This window comes from Podarcis gaigeae, assembly GCF_964106915.1.
Source record: "Podarcis gaigeae genome assembly, chromosome: Z".
NCBI lineage: Eukaryota > Metazoa > Chordata > Lepidosauria > Squamata > Lacertidae > Podarcis > Podarcis gaigeae.
This window is the reverse complement of record NC_139691.1, coordinates 7,878,643-7,897,801: the sequence shown is the minus strand read 5'-3', so window position 1 is coordinate 7,897,801 and position 19,159 is coordinate 7,878,643. Positions and strand designations below refer to the sequence as shown.

The following is a 19,159-nucleotide window of genomic DNA, read 5'->3' as shown; positions in this document are numbered from 1 at the left end:
TACAAAATTGGCAGATTATTCCATCCCCCACATATTGGCTATTTACCCATTGATGTCGAAAACCCCACTCCCAACAGCCACACACATACTGTTTAAAGGGAAAAACCAGAGATGTTAAATCAAGGATGGGGGACCTGCCTCACCACCCAATATTTTTTGGACTTCAACTCGCATCAGTTTAAGTCAGCATGGTCAGGGACTATGGGGTTTGAAATTCACTAGCATCTGAAGGGTCCCGATCCCTGTGACACAAAAACCTGTCAATTTCAGTTTCTCTCTCACACTCCCCCCCCCAAAAAAAAATTAAATTTAGTTCTTGAGGGAGTCAGCATGGCAGAGGCAAATAGCACATCCTCCTTGCTGGTAATATGTTTCCCAGGCATTGTGCATTATGTGCCCACAAAGTTCTTCCCAAATTCTGAATCCCAGAATCCTTTGCTTGTTGCCTGCCACACTGCTTGATTGGGAGGCACATTTTAATCTGCATTGAAGCTTAACTTGGTTCATCACCCTGGTTACCTGATTAAAACTTAGTAGTACCAGTTTGTGTGTTTGAGGGAGGTGCTAGAAATGCAAGAGAGCCTTGATTTAAGGACCCATTGGAAAGATTTCAAAAAGAAGGAAGAGCTGTTGGCATTTTGTTATTTGTGGATTGATCAACAGATGTCCAGCAAGAAAGGAGACCTTTCCAGTAACCCATTTATATGGAAGTAAGAACAATCATTATCCCCTAAGTCAGTGTTCCAAAAGCCCATTAAAAGACAGGGGATATAGATCTTAAAACACCAACTTGTTTATGCCCTTAACTTTGAAGCAGGCTCATACACTAAAGCAGGAACAGGAATGCATCAGGCTCGGTGGAGAGTGCATTTTGGCTATTGCTGTGCTCTCTGTCCCTGGTGGCTGGTGCCCATTGGGACTGGTAGATGAGAAGGCAGAGAGGTCAGTAATAGGTGGAGCCAGAGCCAATGGCAGGCAAAGCCAACTAGTTTATTTATTTATTAAATTTGTATACTGCCTTTCATCATAAGATCTCAGGGCAATTCACAGAATAAAATACAAGATAAAAACACAAGTAAATAATTAAAACAGTTAAACAATAACCTCCGCTTCCCACAGGTACATATTAAAAAGCTGTAGAATATTAATCAGCCAAAGGCCTGGCTGAAGAGGAACATATTTGCCTAGCACCTAAAAATATATAATGAAGGTACCAGTCAAACGTCCCAGGAGAGAACAGGGAGAGCTAGTACAGAAGTCAGTACAGAAAATGTGCCTTCTTGTGTTATCACCCTCCAGATGTCTCATGGAGGAGGCACACAAAGGGCCTCAGATGATGAACACAGAGTCTGGGTGAGAGACGGTTCTTGAGGTATTGTGGTCCTGAGCCATTTAAGGCTTTATAGGTCAAAACCAGCACTCTGAATTGGGCCTACAAGCTAATTGGCAGCCAGTGCAGTCAGGCCAGGATCAGTGTAATAATATGCTCAAACCGTCTTGTCCCAGTGAGCAGCCTGGCTGTCAAATTCTGCACCTGCTGAAGCTTCTGAACCATCTTCAGAGGCAGCCGTATGTATAACATGCTGCAGTAATCTAACCTTGAGGTTACCAGAGCATAGACAACAGTAGTTAGGCTATCCCTGTCCAGATAGGGGCGTAGCTGGGCCACCAGCCAAAGCTGATGGAAGGCACTCTGGGCCACTGAGGCCACCTGAGCCTTGAGCAACAGCAAAGGATCCAGAAGTACCCCCAAGCTACGTACCCGCTCCTTTAGAGGGAGTCTAACCCCATCAAGAGCAGGCAACCTCCCACCCAACTGGTCTAGGGAACCACCCACTAACAGTGTATCAGTCTTGGTTGGAAGGAAGAAGGCTGCAGGCAGACTGAAGTTGGTGAGGCATTTGCCCTAGTAGACCAGCCTCCGCTGCTCTCCGTTAGAGAAAGGGGCATAGTAAGCAGAGAGATAAAAGCGCTGTACACTCCCTGAGCCCAGAGTCTCTGATGCAGGCTGGAAGCTTGAACGCAAAATTCAACGCAACTTTGACCCTGTAATGACATTTTCCCCAGATGCAGAAAAGAATGGAGCAACACTTGTTCGTTGTTAACAATATTGTGTGTGCTCATGCCACTTCTCTGATAGGTGAGATTCTCCAAACAGCACAGCATGAATGTGCTTTTGCTTTCTTTTGCAAGGTGGCGACTGTGGTGAGACACTCCCCTGCTTTCAATGCTTTTGGTGTTTGCAAAAGTTTTGAGGAGGACATTCTGCTTCACTTATGTGCGTCCCATAACTTCCAGATGAAATCCTGTGACATTTCATACTACAAATATTTCAGGGCAGGGGGTTGTCCCACTTTTGTTGCAATAGTGCCCCTCTTGACAGTGATAGTGTGGGAACACTGGGGAAGTATCACAGGACAACAAGTAAAGCAGAATGACATGTGGATGGTCCAGTATGAATCCACCACAAACGCATCATTATTGCATCAGTGTCATGGTGCAAACAAACAAGCAAAAACAGTCTGGAGGGTCCCTGATTTTATTTACAAATATACAGTTATGTGATTGTTGTGAGTGTCGGTGGAGGCACAAAAGTCCATGGCTTCCACATCAGAACACTAGAAAGTACCAGCCACCATCCCAGAATGCTGTTAGCTTACAGAGCTGGAATGTGACTCTGTCTCACTTCTCTTTCCCCCTCTTTGACAAACTACAGTTTGTTCCTCTACACAGACACCTGGTTTATACCATCCTTGCACAGGACTGGGAGGAGATAAGAACATTTCATATTGGGTATCTCCTAGGCATTGTGAAGGCTTGAGGTGGGTGGGGAGGATTAATGTGGCCCTCCAAGCCTCTCTATCTGGCCCTTAGGACTCTTTCCCTCCTTTCCAGGCTTCACCTAACACTGCTCCTTGAGTGTTTTTTGGCTGGCTGAAATGTGTCTTTGAACTGTGATAGTGCCTCTTGCTTCTTTGTGTGGATGTGCACTGAGAACTACTGATTTTTCCATGGCTGCAATGTAAAGCAGGGGCTCTCTGACATTTCAGACATTCTTGCATGCAATGCATGTGCTCTGTTACTGAACTTTCAGCTTTCCTGAAGGAATTCCACAAACAGCAGATCGCATGCTTGGATCGCATGGTGTGTTTCCTTTTGCCCTGTAAAGAAGTAATGGCACTCTGTCACTGATCACAAGCCTGCAAGAGATGCTAATCTGTAAATCTGGTGGTACATGCTCATTAGGAAAACAAAAAAATCGGAACTGAATCTTAGAACCTGTTTTTAAGCCCCATCTCTGGGGTGCTCGCTTTGGCTGAGTGTGCAGTGGATGGATGTTAACAAAATCAGGTCTATTAATTGTGCCAGAAAGGTTAAGATGGCTAGGTCAAGTGGAATGATTAGATGATGGAAGTCTACTGAAAAAGTTATGTCAGGAATTCAGTTGGAAGGAGACCAATAAGTGGACTATACAACGTTTAGAAGACATCTGAAGGCAGCCCTGTATAGGGAAGTTTTTAATATTTGATGTTTTATTGCACTTTTATATTTGTTGGAAGCCACCCGGAGTGGCTAGGGCAACCCAGTCAGATGGATGGGGTACAAATAATAAAGTTATTGTTGTTAAAAAGACAGAGGAGGATTTGGTGGAGCCATGAGCAGTAAAAATGAGAAAAATTCACAGAAAGCAATAATGGAAGATAATTTTAAATTTAAATGCTATATTTGTGATGAGAGGAAGGGAAAATATCATTTTGATTTTTGGGTTGTATCCAGTGTTAGCATTACTCTAAGTAGACCCATTGAAATTAATGGGCAACACCAAGTTAGAGTCATTAATTTTAATGGGTGTACGCTGAGTAGAACTTAGTTGGACCCATCCCTTTGTATTGATGGTGACCACACATAGCAGGTGTAAGGTATCTTTGGCCCCTCTAGATGTTGCTGAACCATAACTATGATGCCCACCCATCTATGCTGGGACTCATGGGAGCTATAGTTCTTCTTCTTCTTTTTAAATAAATAATCTTTATTAATTTAAATTACACACTTATACAAAGGATTTACAATCTCATACTATAAAAAGAGAATTAAAGAAAAAAACAATTAAGAAAAAAGAAAAGAAGAAAATACAGAAAAAAAGAAAGAAGAAAAAGCAAATTTATATACATAAAAAACTTAATCTTCCTAATTAATACAATGAAACACTTAAATAAAAAATGCTTCCGACAAAACAAGTCTTCCAATAATTCTCATTGTACTGTTTATACTGTTGTTGTTTTTTGCACAGTTTTATATTCATTAATATTGTTCCCGTCTACTCCCCAAAGGGGAGTTATAGTTCAATAACATCCATAGTGCCAAAGGTTCCTCTAACCTGATATACACACTTAGTCTTTCTAAGGAGGGACAAGCAATTGCATGGGATAGAATACATTTCTTCTCACTTTCCTATTTGGAAGCCAGCCTTCCCCCACAATCAATGTAATGGGCTTGCCCTGCCATTTAAGACTTAGGAACATAGGAAACTACCTTGGTATAAGTCAGACCATTAGAACCCCTGTTTTGTGTGCTGAAGGTCCCTGGTTCAATCCCCATCTAGGTAGGATTGAGGGAGACTCTTGTCTGCAATCAGGCACACCATCTATGTGGGGCCCGAGCCCCTCCCAATTTTCAATGTAGGGGCTAGGGCCCCCAAAGTTCTTCAGTGGCTGCCACACACACTGCACAACATGTCAGCATGCTCCACGATGTGTGAGAGTGACGGCAGCATGCCGTGGGGTGTGCTCATGTCATGTGGGCATGTCACGGAGCATGCATGCACGGTGTAGTGATGGTGCACAGCTACGAGCCCCCCCCCCTAATCGTGCCAAACTGATGTGCCACATAGCATCTGTCTAGTGATAGGGCTGGCCCTGGATCATCTCTTGGAGAAAGGTTGCATCTGCCATATGATTCATTAAAAAATTCTCTCTGGCTCACAAATGGCCAATAGATACTGGTTCAGCTGAAGGGGCATCCTTACCCATTTTACCCTGTGTGGCTGAATATGTTCATACAGTATTATCCATCTCTCTCTCTCTCTGTACATCAGATTGCAAGATACAATGCACATCTTTTTTTAAGAAAGAAGAAAGAAGAGCAATTCTGCTGTGCAAACAATATCATTGTTAAAGAGCTATTAGTTTTGCTGTAATAAAAACATTTTAGCAGATAGCGATGGATCTCTCTATTACTGCAATCCATGCACTTTGTCCCAGTTTCCTTTTGTCTAGGAGACAATTTACAATTTTATTACTCTCTGCTGCATCTCAAATTCATTCTTTCTTTGGCAGAAACAGATCAGAAGAAGATACTCTGGCTTCATATAAAAACATAAATACCCACCAACTGGGAAATTGTCATTTAGAGTTAGCCATAAACATTTCATTCATGTTGGCTCAGCCCTGCTGTAATGCTAATGGTGTGAGCTTTTCTAGTCATCTGTTTTGCTAGATTCATTCTACACCGAGGACGGAAAATAAGTTCAGCTTCCTTCTGTTGCCACATGTTTTAATAAGAAGAACAGTAGTATGATAGGATTGAAGGGGCTGTAGCTCAGTGGCAGAGCATCTGCTTTGCATGCAGGAGGTGCCACATCCAAGCCCCAACATCTCCAGGGAGAGCTGGACCCTTCCCAGTGCCAGTCAGTGTAAACAATACTGAACCAGATGAATCAATAGTTGAATTCAGTATAAGGCAGCTACCTAATATTGCTATGCTTCTGTGAAAGGTCTTGTAGTCCAACCTCGTGTTTGGTGTCAGGCATCCAGAGTAAGAACATCCCTGATGGATGGCCACCCCAAACTTGCTGGAAGACCTCCAGCAAGGGCAAGCCCACCTGCCCTGGAAATTGTTTCTGATGGCAAACTGCGCTTATCATCAATAAGTTTCTCTCAATATTCCATCCAAATCTCTCCTCCCGTAAGTTCAGCCCTTTGCCATGTGATAGCCCTTCAGGTCCTAGAAGAACGTATTCAGTGTTGGTCATACTCAGTGTAGATGCATAGTCTTGTTAATTTCAGTGGGTCTGCTCTGAGTAAAACTTAGCCCTCGTCTGCTCTATACATTTAAAGCAGTAGCATACTACAGTGGTACCTCTGGTTGCGAACAGGATCCATTCTGGAGCCCCGTTTGCAACATGAGCAGAACGCAACCTGCGTCTGCGTGTCTGTGCATGTGTGGTTGCAATTCGCCTCTTCTGTGCATGCGCGGGATCATTTTTTGTGTCTGCGCATGCATGAGTGGCGAAACTCAGAAGTAACCCCTTCCGGCACTTCCGGGTCGCCGTGGGACGCAACCTGAAAACGCGCAACAAGAGGTATGACTGTACTTTAAACAGTCATGACTTCCCCCAAATAATGCTGGGAACTATTCCCCTCACAGAGCTGCAATTCCTGCAATTCATCTGGTTCCTGGAGTGGTTCAGCAATCAATCCTGAGAGGCTTGCATAGAAATTGCATTTAAAAACCCCTCTGAAATTGAAATTTACAGATTTGCCCGAATGTCCAGTGATGGTAGAGTTGGAGGCCTTGGTATGAGAATCAGGATACCCCAAATGTCTTTGTTTACACCTGTGATATGTTAGAGGGCATAAGGACAATGAGATTTTCCAGGAAGTTGTATTCTGCACCTAGTATTATATGTTGAGACTATCCTACACTTTAATGCCTGGCTAATGTCTCCTTCCTTATCTTGCAGTGAAATACAAGCAGGCATCTTATACACTTACTGGGTTTCAGTAATTTCTGGGATGGAAGAGAGTGAAACATCCCCACCACTCACCTATGTCCATGGAAGCGGCTACTGTGGAGATGGGATTATCCAGAAGTAAGTGCATGATGCTTTTAAATTGATTTGATGACACATCTAGGGATGTGAACATCTGTAGCCCGTCAAATGCTGCTAGAGTACAACTCTCATCATCTCATCAGAGTTGGCTGCATTGGCCTGAGTGTCGCCTCTGGTGAGCAGGCTAATCCCTAGTTTAAGGCATAATGAAGGTGTGAAGGTACCTTGAACATTATCTAGTCCAAGCACCTACTGATACAAGAATGAGACATGGGGGTCATAAGAGATAGCTCAGTGAAGATGTTGACCCAGTTTGCAGCAGCTGTGCAAATCCCATGCTAGGTATCATTAGGTAATGAAAATAAAACTGCTGATACAATATTGCCATTATTCAAATCTATGGTGTGGGCGCATTTGGGATGCAGTATACAGTTCTGGTTGCCTCATCTGAAAAAAGGATATTGTAGAGTTGGGAAAAGGTTCAGAAAAGGGCAACCAAAATGATCAGTCATTACCATGAGGAAAGGTTGCAGATGGAATCTGGGTATTGGGATCTATGAGCAAAAATCTGGACTGTAAAAGTGATTACTAAAGGTTGCATAACTTGTCCCCCAGTTGATCTACAGTGCTGAAATGGTTGTGCATGCTTTTAAAAGAGCATTCATGTTTTCTTTATGCTACATATAGACTTTCATTGTACAATAAAGTGTTTTGAGGTCTACTACTAGGATTGGAGGGGAAATAAATTCATTTCACAATTGAAGACTAACTTACCCAATTCACACTTTCAGAAATAATATGTGAACCCAAGCACACCCAGCTTTCGATATCCACACTTCTCCAAATTTCACAGTGCAGTTCTCGCACTGTGCCCGACCCCCATTCTACCATTCTCATTATGTGTTGAGTGATGTTTGGGGGTCACTTCTGGGTTCAGCATCATGCGTGCATGTGCAATCACACGTCTTTCAGGCAGGGGTGAAACTAGGCTTTTTTCACCTGGGTCAAAGACCCAGTTTGGCCCTTTGCTCATTTGCACACACACACACACAAAACCACAGGCTGGGAGCCTCAATGGTGCCCCTCTGGGGGCTTCACCTAGAGCAAAAAAACCTGGCTAGCCCCTCCCTGCCATTAACTACAGGTCTGATTTCATGCAAGTGTTAATCTGTTGTTGCCTGTATACTAGGAAGAAGTGTGCACAAAATGAACATATAATACAAAAATGCATATTGGGGAGAATTGTAAACAGATGTGGAAATATTGAAAACTTAAGAGTGTAAAAGGAGAAACTGAATTTGACAGATTTGCCGATCCTTACAAATGTTTTAATTTTTATTACTTTCCCTCAATATACATTTCACTTTATCAGCCTGTAATGGGAGAAGGAAGTAGAAGAGGGGTTATTTGGACCATCACAGCATTTATTTCCCCCCATTTTTGTATCTTGCTCTCAGGGACCTCGGGGAAGAGTGTGATGACATGAACAAGGTCAATGGAGATGGATGTTCCCTCTTTTGCCGTCAAGAGTTGTCCTTCAATTGCATCGGTAAGTGTCTTTGGCATGGCATGGCTAGTGGCATAACTATTCTGGCTACCAATCAGCTGTGGGGTGAGGGTGGGGAGTTTATCGGTATGGATATGTTGAGACTATCTTGCTTTTTCTGTGACTTTTCTTGTTTCATTGGGGATGAATTTTGTGAGTTGTTGATTTGCCGATTTTGGATTTTATGAACTTGGTATTTTTTGGTGGCTGTTACATGTATCTTGTGTTGCATGTATCTTTGGTTGTGAGCATCATAAGCTCCTTTTTAAAGCTTCTTTTTTGAAGAAGAAAAAAACAACGACCCCAGGCTATAAAAATGTGTATTTTTAAGGAGTGGTTGAGTTAATAACTTAAAAACCAGGGAGAGGTAGCAGGAGTGCTTATGCACTGTCCTGACACCAGAGACTAGATTGGACAGAAGAGCAAACTTTTGAGTCTTGAGCTTTATAGGGCCTGGTTAATCAAGATTGGTCTGTAGGGTCAGCTGATGAAATTTTCAGGCAAGCTTAGATGGCACCCTTGAGGCACAATACTCAGTTGGCCAGGCTTGCAGTGATAACAGCCAGAGCCAAATTGCTTGCAGTCCAGGTTCAGTATCTCTGTTTCCTTGTATCATATGTGTTTATGCTTTGCACATGTTCCCTGCGGCTAATGTGTGCAAAAAGGTGAAGAAGAAAAAAAACCCCTGGCTTCATTGGACGCCCTGAGTTCTAGTATTACAAGGAAGGGAGAAAAAGTCCTCTCTATCCTTTTTCTCCATGTCATGCTTAATGTAATGCACTTCTATAAAGAGTCCCCTTACTTGCCTTTTCTCAAAACTACAAAGTCCCCAATTCTGTAATCTTTCCCCCTATGGAAGTTGCTCCAACCCTTTGATCAGCCAGGACAACACACACACACACACACACACACACACTACAGTATTCAAAGTGCAATCTCATTGTGGATTTGTATAATGGCACTATGGTATCTGCAGTCCCTAAACTTCTCTTCTTTGCATAGAAAGGGGGTTTATTTATTTCATGGCCATTGGCCTCCATTTATCTGTCTCAGGAATTGTGAACCTGTGGCCTTCCATGCAAAGGGTCCCATCACTTCTGACCACTGGTCAAGTTGGATGGGGCTCATGGGAGTTTGAGTTCAAGAACATCTGGAGTGTCACAAGTTCACCAACCTTCATCTATCTTATCCATCTCCAAATCATCTGCCACAATAAATCTGTCTATCACTTAGGTACTACTGGTCCATGAGTGTAGTTAGGGGGAAGCAGGGGGGGCAGTTGCCCCCCCCCCATCAAGTAAATGCATAACTGAAAGTAGAAATAATCAAGACTATTTGAAATACTCACTGAGGTCACTTGGATGATGTTGTGCATTCTAGTCATGCAACTGGCAACCCAACTGAGTGAAAGGTGTGGCTTCCATGAATGGACCAATCGTGTTGCAGGTAGTTCAATTCTGGAAACTGAGTCCAAACCTCAGAGTGTGAACCTGCTGTGCCTGTCTATAAATTACTGGAACTTTTCCACAGGTTATTTATATTGCAGAAAGCCCTCAGACCTCAGTCGATTATATAGTTCAATTTAGGCAAGTTCACAGTTCAGATCGGTGTGGAGTTCATAGCTAACGTTTGCTGTGAGCCAGGGTTTTATTTAAATATACTGTAGTTTCCTGGCTGTCATCGGTGTTCTAACTCCAACCTAGTCAGCCATACCTAGGACACATCATTTTTTTTTAAATGAATACAGGAAAGTTCTTGAGTTTTTGTAAGTTTTAAGACTTCAGCTCTGAAGCTGAAATACAATGCACCATGTGGAAGGAGAAGAAACTCAACAAAGAGCAGTTAGAAGAGCCGAACATAGCAGACCTAGTAAAAGAGGCAGAAATCTTTTACCCTGCCACAAAAAGGCTCTGCCCATCTCTCTTGCTCAGCCCTAGGGTGGTCATTCAATACTTTGTGGAGAATAAAGACTCAGCTAAGGTCGACCATGACAGGGGAGCGTCTCAAGGGGCTATGCTTACTCAGTGTGCACAGAAAAACTGCATTGGGGAAAAAGAGGAATTCGAGAAGGAAGTGCTGTAAAGGTTTCCACCAAATCCAAGAAAACTTGTTTTTTTTTTTGTGTGTGTGTGTGTGTATAAAACACAAGATAAGATAAAAAAGGTGTGTTCTTTGTAATTTTGCAAAATATACTTGTTAACCTCATGAACGGTACTCCTGGTGTTAATTTTTTATTTAAATTCCTAGTTTTCAAATGGCTGAAGTTTTGACAGATTTTTCTAAGCACTTGGGGTTAAAAGAAAGTAATTTCAAACAGCTGTTGTTGAGACATTTCATTCTGAATCTGCTACCTGAGGAACAGCAGTTGTACAGCAAACAATACTTCTTCCCAGATGACTCTGGGCATTATATCTCTGGGAGAAGAATGCTTTAATTGAGATTCCTGCATTGCAGGGGGTTGGACTAGATGACCCTTAGGAGCCTTTCAAACTCTACAAATCTATGATTCTATGAATGCCTATAGATAACAGAATTTTTTTTTTTAAATGCCTCAAATATGTGCCAAGAAAAGATGTAATCCTAGTGATTGGATGAACTTCTTTGACTATGTTGTGTGTGTGTGTGTGTGTGTGTGTGTGTGTGAGAGAGAGAGAGAGAGAGAGAGAGAGAGAGAGAGAGAGAATATGAACTGAAATGAACAGCTATATGGAAAGAGATGTTGGAAGCAAAGCTTTCTTAGGAAGAGAAACAGAATTTGTTGCTATCTCCACCTCTTCCTTTCTTTGGCTGGGTTTCCACATGTACCATTCTTCTGACAGGCAGAAATCCAGCAGGTGGGGAGGATGTGAATCATCAAAATTGATGTGCATTGCTTAGATCCATAAATTTCACTGGGTCTACTCTGTTAGTATGACTAGCATTGGAAACAACTGATTGTGATGGATTTATTTGAAGCCATTTCTGCACTATATAAAGAAATTTTTAGCCTCAATTACCACCCCTATTGTCCCTTCTTTTGCCTGACCTGTCCCTTATTTTACCCAACCAAAGTGGCAACCCTATGTCTCTCCCTCAGCATCTGTTGAAGCTGAGTATCATAGATATCCCTCTAGACTTTGACCTCCGCAGCACATTTAACTAATATGGGGTAGCCAATATGGTACCTTCCAAAAGTCACTGGACTACAGCTTCTATAATCTCTGCCCAGTCCAACAACATCTCGAGAGGACCATGCAGTGGTTATTTCTGAGCTAAGCCTTCAGTCTCGCTAAATTACTTAGAACTATTTTAAGCACACTTAAGAATTGCTGTGTTAGAGGACTATATCATAGCAGTCTGGACCTGAAGAGACCTAGCCCTGAGATTTAGCTCCTAATTAATTGATTGATTGATTGATTGATTGATTGATTTGTATACCACTCTTCACTTGAAGATCACAGGGAAGTTCACAACATAAAAATGCAAAAGGAGAACACAAAATACAATTTAATAATAAAGAAATAAAGGAGCACTAGATTCCTATACAAAGGAACTGACTAAGAAAAGCTTAAGGAAGTCCTCTCTTATGGGCTGAAAGGAAGTCTTAAAAGAAATTAGAGTGCAGGTAGCCAACAGGTATCCCTCCCTATGGTTTTTAATTCAATGGAATCCAGAGATCAAATATCTGTTTTGCCTGCAGTTCAAGCCTTTTTAGCTGAGCTACCCTTTGTGTCCAAGGCCCTCTGAAACAGATGTGCAGAGCGGGGTGGGGTGGGGGTAGCTTTGGGAAGGCTGTGATCTGAAAGGGCTGCTTGCAAGCAGAGGAGAGAGGGTGAAGAATAAGCCTTTGGGAGCCAAAATGGGCCCAGCTGAAGAAGTTGACACCTTCTTTGAGATGCTAATAAGTGCCCTTGAAGAGGAATCAAAGGTACTTTATCCTTTCCTTTCAAGGGCTATAATTGCTTAACCAGATCTCTTTTGCAAGGCTTGCTGTGCCTTGATTAGCGAGGATTGCTGGACACAAAAGCTGGTCAATGTTGAAGCCATCAAGAGGCCTGTAGGTTTGCAGAGCCAAAGACTTTACCGGTTGATTATATATACTTGTGCATCCCATTTATAAGAGTTATATCCCTTCTAACTGGAGCAAAGAAATCCATGGCGACAGAACATCTGCCTTTCATGCTACCATAAATTTGTTTATTATAGTTAAAAAGGTACCTTGAAGGTCTTATTGTTATTAGTTGTTTTTTACTCAAAATTTGACATTATTCAATCCACATTCAATAGAATATTTTTTTTTACATTTTGACTTCCCATTCTTAATATCTGTGATGCTCCTGTTGTATTACTTTATCTGTTGCCATAACTGCCATTCATTTTCTATTGCATTATAACTTATATTGAAATCATTTATTTATTCTCCTTCCCTTGCCTATTATTAAAATCTTGCTTGTGATTTCATTTGACTGTAGTTTTTTCTTAAATAGTCCAAAAAGAACCTCCACTCTTTTTAAATTCATTGTATATCATTTCCCAGAAGCCTATTGCCTTTCTACAAGTCCACCACAAATGAAAAAGGACCCTTCTGTCTGTTTGCATTCCCAACATATATTTTTTTTATGCAGTCTTATACATTTTGGCTAATTTATCTGGTGTTAAATGCCATCTATATATCATTTTCACATATTTTTCCTTTATTGAATAGCCACCAGTAAATGTCATCTCTACTTCCCATAACTTTCCACATGCTGCCGTCTCAATATTGTGCCCCACACGTGTTGCCCGTTGTATCATTGCTGATTTGACCAACTCATCTTTCATCTCCTATTCTAACCAAGGGCTGCCATGCGTCCCAGAAAACCAGGACATGTACGGGATTTAAATGTAAAAAATAGCATCTGGGTGGATTTTTGCATTTCAAAGGAAATGTCTGGGTTTGGGGGGTTTTAATTAAATTATTTATTATTATTATTATTATTATTATTATTATTATGGTGTTCCCTGGAAGCGGAAGCGCCACAGTGGGGTCTGGTCCGCCTGTACACCAGTACCATGTCCGCCACCCCTGCCTTCGCTGCGGCAGAGGCGGTGTGGTCGCCTGCACCACAGCTGCCAACACCATCTGCACAGTGCTGCCACCTTGGGGGAGCGCAAGGAGACCATTGCAACATCCACTGCGGCCTCCGCCGCCCATGCAGTGACACCACGGCCATTGCCTCTGAGGAGCACCATTGCAGCCCACGCCAGCCAGTTTAAAAATTAAATCCTGGGGAGAAGCAGGTGCCCTTGTGGATCTGGGGGCTGCCTACCTCCTGATCTGGCTTGCCTTGCTTTCCCAAGCAGCCCACCACTCCACCCTTCTCTCTCCCCTTTCCACTTGGAATCGCTTAAGATCATGGGTAGGAAACCTAAGGCCCGGGGGCTGGATCTGGCCCAACTGCCTTCTCAATCCGGCCCGCAGATGGTCCAGGAATCAGCGTGTTTTTACATGAGTAGAATGTGTCCTTTTATTTAAAGTGCATCTCTGGGTTATTTGTGGCGCCTGCCTGGTGTTTTTGCATGAGTAGAATATGTGCTTTTATTTAAAATGCATCTCTGGGTTATTTGTGGGGAATAGGAATTCGTTCACTCCCCCCCCCCCAAAAAAAAATATAGTCCAGCCCCCCACAAGGTCTGAGGGACAGTGGACCGGTCCCCTGCTGAAAAAGTTTGCTGACCCTTGCTTAAGATCCTTGCACTGGAATAGAAAGAGAGTGGGGAGAGAGATTGTGTGTGCTCATGGAATCAGGCTTTTCCTACAGAACTGAAGTGAATAAATCTTATACCAGTGGTGTCCAAACTTTTTTCAAAGAGGGCCAGATCTGATGAAGTGAAATGCTGACCAAAGTTAGGATTAGGCCCCTGAAACGGACTTTGGACATGCCTGTTTTATACTAACCCCACCACCCTAACACAGTGTGTGGGCATGTATAACCTTGGTTTTTAAATGGTGCGGGGGTTGGCTGGAAGGCTGAGGTGGGGGACAGGCAAGCCCAGCATATTTAGGGTGATGGGGTGTGTGGGTGCGTGACTTCGCTGTGAGGGAAGAGGGGGACGGTGCATTTCCAAAGGTTTTTCATGCAGCTCCAGACCCCTGTGCAAACCTGCCTCACCTGGTTAGGGTCCAAAATGGAAGCTCAGATGCTTCCTGCTGAAGAGGCACTCCCTGGCCACCAGGTTTTGGGGTTGGTGAATTGAGAGGGGTCTGTGTGTTTGTGTGTGTGCTTCTCTCCCTCCTTTGATTGGCAGCAAAGTCTTGCTTCTTGACTGGCAGCATATGAGAAGAGTATATTCCTGGCAGGGGAATCACTGTTGAGGGTATTTGTTTGAGTGCAATGTGTTAAATTGGTTGCATAAAACACTCCGATTCTGACATAAAAGTACTCTTTAGAAAATGGACAGTACAGCAAAATATATGTTACAACAAAAATAAAATGGAGTCCACTCTCTACCTCCTCTCAGCCTTCCCCAGTGCCAATAACAAGCTACTCAGAGGGAAGAAAAGAGAAGTGGTGTCCTGTGAGCCAGCTGAGGTTTAAAAACATCCACCCCACTCTTACCCACCTGGGAATGGGGTGCCAGAACCATACCAGTATCTCATTGCACTAGGACTGTTGAGAAGAGGCTCTTAAGAAAGGTGAAATGGGGCTGCTCCTTCAGCCAACCAGCTGGCAGATCCCCACCACTCCCCACTATTAATATTGACACTATTTTGGCCCTCTTTTAAATCTGGGGAGGACAGCAGCCCCTTCTTTCTCCTGTTTCCCCTTTGCCTGTCTTTTTTTTTAAAAAAGATGGCTTTTCCTCAGAATATACCTTTCTAGCACCTCTTTGATATTGATATTATTCTGTTTTGATTAGCAACAGTCAGTTTTCATTGATGAAATAGGTGATCAAGATGCTGTTTCTGATCCACAACCCAGCTAAGTGTAAGAGGGTTTTTTTTTTTTTTAGAGAGAGGGTTACATTCTACTTCTATCTATATGTCTGTGCAAATATAGGATATTGGCCAGTACATAACTTAAACTTGTATGCTTTAAAAAAGGGGGGGAGGTTTCACACACACATTTGTGTCAGTGTATATATTGAAGGTTACTAGCATGGGAGTCATAATAACATTTTAATGATGGCAGGAGAGGGGTGGGATTTGGAAACTTGTGTGTGTGTGTGTGTGTTCCACAGCAGCAGTGTGACTTATTCACACATGCTTTTATTGCAGGCTTTGCTGTTATAATAGTGGTGTTCTTTTGCAGCTGAAAGGGACGCAGGTGGCGCTGTGGGTTAAAGCCTCAGCGCCTAGGACTTGCCGATCGAAAGGTCGGCGGTTCGAATCCCTGCGGCGGGGTGCGCTCCCGCTGCTCGGTCCCAGCGCCTGCCAACCTAGCAGTTCGAAAGCACCTCCGGGTGCAAGTAGATAAATAGGGACCGCTTACCAGCGGGAAGGTAAACGGCGTTTCCGTGTGCGGCTCTGGCTCGCGAGATGCAGCTTTGTCACGCTGGCCACGTGACCCGGAAGTTTCTTAGAACAGCGCTGGCCCCTGGCCTCTTGAGTGAGATGGGCGCACAACCCCAGAGTCTGTCAAGACTGGCCCGTACGGGCAGGGGTACCTTTACCTTTACCTTTACTTTTGCAGCTGAAAGCCTAGAGGGGAGAGTATCTTAAGATCAGATTTTGGAGGGGAGGGGTGCAGAAGGAAGGGAGAAAGAATTGCTTAGCTAAATGTAGATTTATTATTATTATTTAATAGCTGGATCAGAGCAAGGTGCAGCTAGTCCAAGGTGGATTCTGTTCAGGATTCGAGTCCAGAATCCCGCCTGCTGGGTGCTTCTAGGAAGCTGCAGAGCAGGGCACTAAAAGGGTGGCATAATGGCCTTCTCTTGCTGCTTCTCCCCCAGCACCTGGAATTCCAAGAAATGCTGCTTCTGTATATGGAGGCTCAGTTTGCTATAATGGCTAATAGGCCTCTCCTCCATGGATAGCGTTTGTGGTTTCTATATTTTTCTAAAGCTGGAAAGGCTTTTGACAGCCACTTGTCAAAAGGGCAAATGTCTGGCACTGGCGCACCGAAAAGTTGTTCCCTCATTTCCTGCAGTCCACTTCTCTCTATTGCAATTGGAACAAAAAGTTACTCTGTGCGTGTTCAGAGGCCTGCTCCTTTCTCTGTTCTTGTAATCACAGCACGCTGTGGCTGCTGCCAACCCATGCTGAGGAAAGCGAAACTCTACAGCTTAGGGTTGTTTCCTGAAAAAAGCGCAACAATTTCAGTGATTTCCAGGCAACCCTGTTCTAACAGCTTATTATACATTTTCGAAATCAGTTTTTCTTTACCCTCTAACAGTTTTACTTAAAATTCAGATTTTTGTTCTGAAAAACCAAGTATCTTATTTTCTTATATAAGTCATTTATTTGGTGATGTTGGAGCCATCCCACCACCCATTTCTGGATTTTTTTTTCCAATTCATAACCTTCAGATAATTTTAATATATCTCTATATGCACCCCAATCTCCTTCCATATTCTTCTGAAAACATGCCTTTATTGGAGATAACCGCAATGGTGTTTTTCTTTCAAGTACATTTTTTTAGTGAAACTGCATATTATATAAACTTCTCCTTATAACATGATCTAAAAAAAATCTTTGTGGACCTCAATCTTCTCATACCATAAATAGACATGGCACCCAAACCTTCCACCATAACCTTCAAGGTCCAGCAATTTAGTATCTTTCCATATCAGCCATTCCCGGTGTAACCAACTCAAACACGGTGCTTCATAATACAGTTTTAAATCTGGTAAGGAGAATTCATCTCTTTCTTTAAAATCTGTTAATATTTTAGATTTAATCCTAGGGTTTCCCCCGCTGCCAGATTATTATTTTTGTCATTGTTTGAATCAGTTCATGTTACTTATTATTGGAATAGTTTAAAAAGAAAACACACCTTAGGTAATACATTCATTTTTATAGCCGATATTCTTTCCATCAATGAAAGTTTCATTCTTTCCCACCTAAATAAACCAGTTTTCATACTGTTCCACACTTTAACATAATTATTTTGATACAACATTGCATTTTTATTTGTTACCCATATACAAAGCTATTTCACCTTTCCCCCCACCTTTATACCCGTCTCTTCTTGTAAGTTTTCTTTCTTTTGCCAATCCATATTTTTAACTATCATTTTAGTTTTATCCTTCTTTACATAAAAACCGGCTAATTCACCATACTGTTTTATCATTTCAAAATACTTTCATTGCATTATCCAAGGGGTTATCCACAAAAAACCTATGTCATCTGCAGATGCCCTTAATTTATTACACTGTTGTGTTATAGTCTCATTCTTCTTGTTTTATTTACCCACATTTTCTAAAAATTGGTACCCAGAGCGATTTACCACAGAATAACAGTCCAAAGGCAACAACAGAATAACCACAATGCATAATGAACATAACAATGCCATTTGCAATACTAAATCAATAATGAAATCATTAATAACTGTTGTTGATAAATTATTAACAAATCATTTAAAATACACCCATAAAAACAAATGAACTCAGAGCATGCCAAGAGGCCAGTTAATATCCCAATATAGCTGTAAAGATAATGACAGTAGTAACTTGAATAATCTTATGTAAACTGCCTGTGAAGTCAGCCTGAAAAGCGGTGTATAAAATACTGTAAGTAAATGAATAAATAAACTGCAACTAGCAGATTTCTCTTCAGCAGACAGTTTTGCAATAGGGGCCCCAGCGTTGGGTGTGCCAATTCTGGCAGCATAACTTTGCAAGGTTTCTGAGCTGAGGGGATGCAACGTGGACAATTTATTGTTTCCCTTTTCTCATATCCAGACTCCTTGGTTTATGGCAATACAAGTTGAAAAATCCCATTGGGTAATAACATGCAGCTTTCAAGCCTGTTCTAACAAAATCCAAAGCTTGCCAATCTTTTGGCACAACCTTTCTATCAAAATCAATCAAGTGGTTCTCTTTTTGGCCAATTCATGCTCACATCCAGTTACCATCAGCTATTGACTGCTGTAAGGTACTACCATCATAGACTGTTTGCATAGGGCAAATAGAAAGAGAGTGAAATAGCTTGAAGTAACATTTGACCTCAGAACCGCTTTTGCTTAAAGGAGCTCTAGTTCTCAGAATGTTGCCTGCTACTACTCAATGATTAATGTATGTTATTGTTGCTCTAGCACTGCGGACATAATAAAACAAAACAACATATTTATTATTTTATTTATATATGTTTATTATATTAATACACCACTGCTTCCTTCAAGGAGCTCAAGGTGGTGTATGTGGATCTCCTCATCCCCACCTGGTCCTCATGGCAACCTTGTGAGGTAGGTTTGGATGAGAGATGCTGCATACCCTCCAACATTTCTCTCTTGGAAATAGGGACGTCCCATTTCACAATGATAATTTTACTATTTATACGCTACACATCTTACTGGGTTGCCCCAGCTACTCTGGGCAGCTTCCAACATATATGAAAACATAATAAAACATTAAACATTAAGAAACCTCTATAAAGGACTGCCTTCAGATGGCCCGGTGGTTGAATAACTCCATACCCTCCTAAGGAAAAGTGGGACATTCCAGGATCAAATCAGAAACTGGGACAACTTCTCTAAATCAGGGACGTCCCTGGAAATTAGGGACACTTGGAGAGGCTGATGCTGAGGCAATGAGCTTCCTGGCTGGGTGGGGATTCAAACCCTGGTCTCCCAGGTCCTAGTCCAACCCTCTAACCATTA

The 19,159-nt window shown here is 42.3% G+C and overlaps 1 protein-coding gene across 1 annotated transcript in view; it reads left to right on the top strand.

The window, feature by feature from the left end:
- The window catches only part of PAPPA (pappalysin 1), a 233,974-nt gene that overhangs the window by 88,167 nt on the left and 126,648 nt on the right, over nt 1–19,159 (top strand). Inside the window, exons 8-9 of the mRNA XM_083721583.1 lie at nt 6,743–6,871; nt 8,290–8,381. Coding sequence (XP_083577709.1) covers nt 6,743–6,871; nt 8,290–8,381 — 221 coding nt within the window. The remainder of the gene's footprint in view (nt 1–6,742; nt 6,872–8,289; nt 8,382–19,159) is intronic.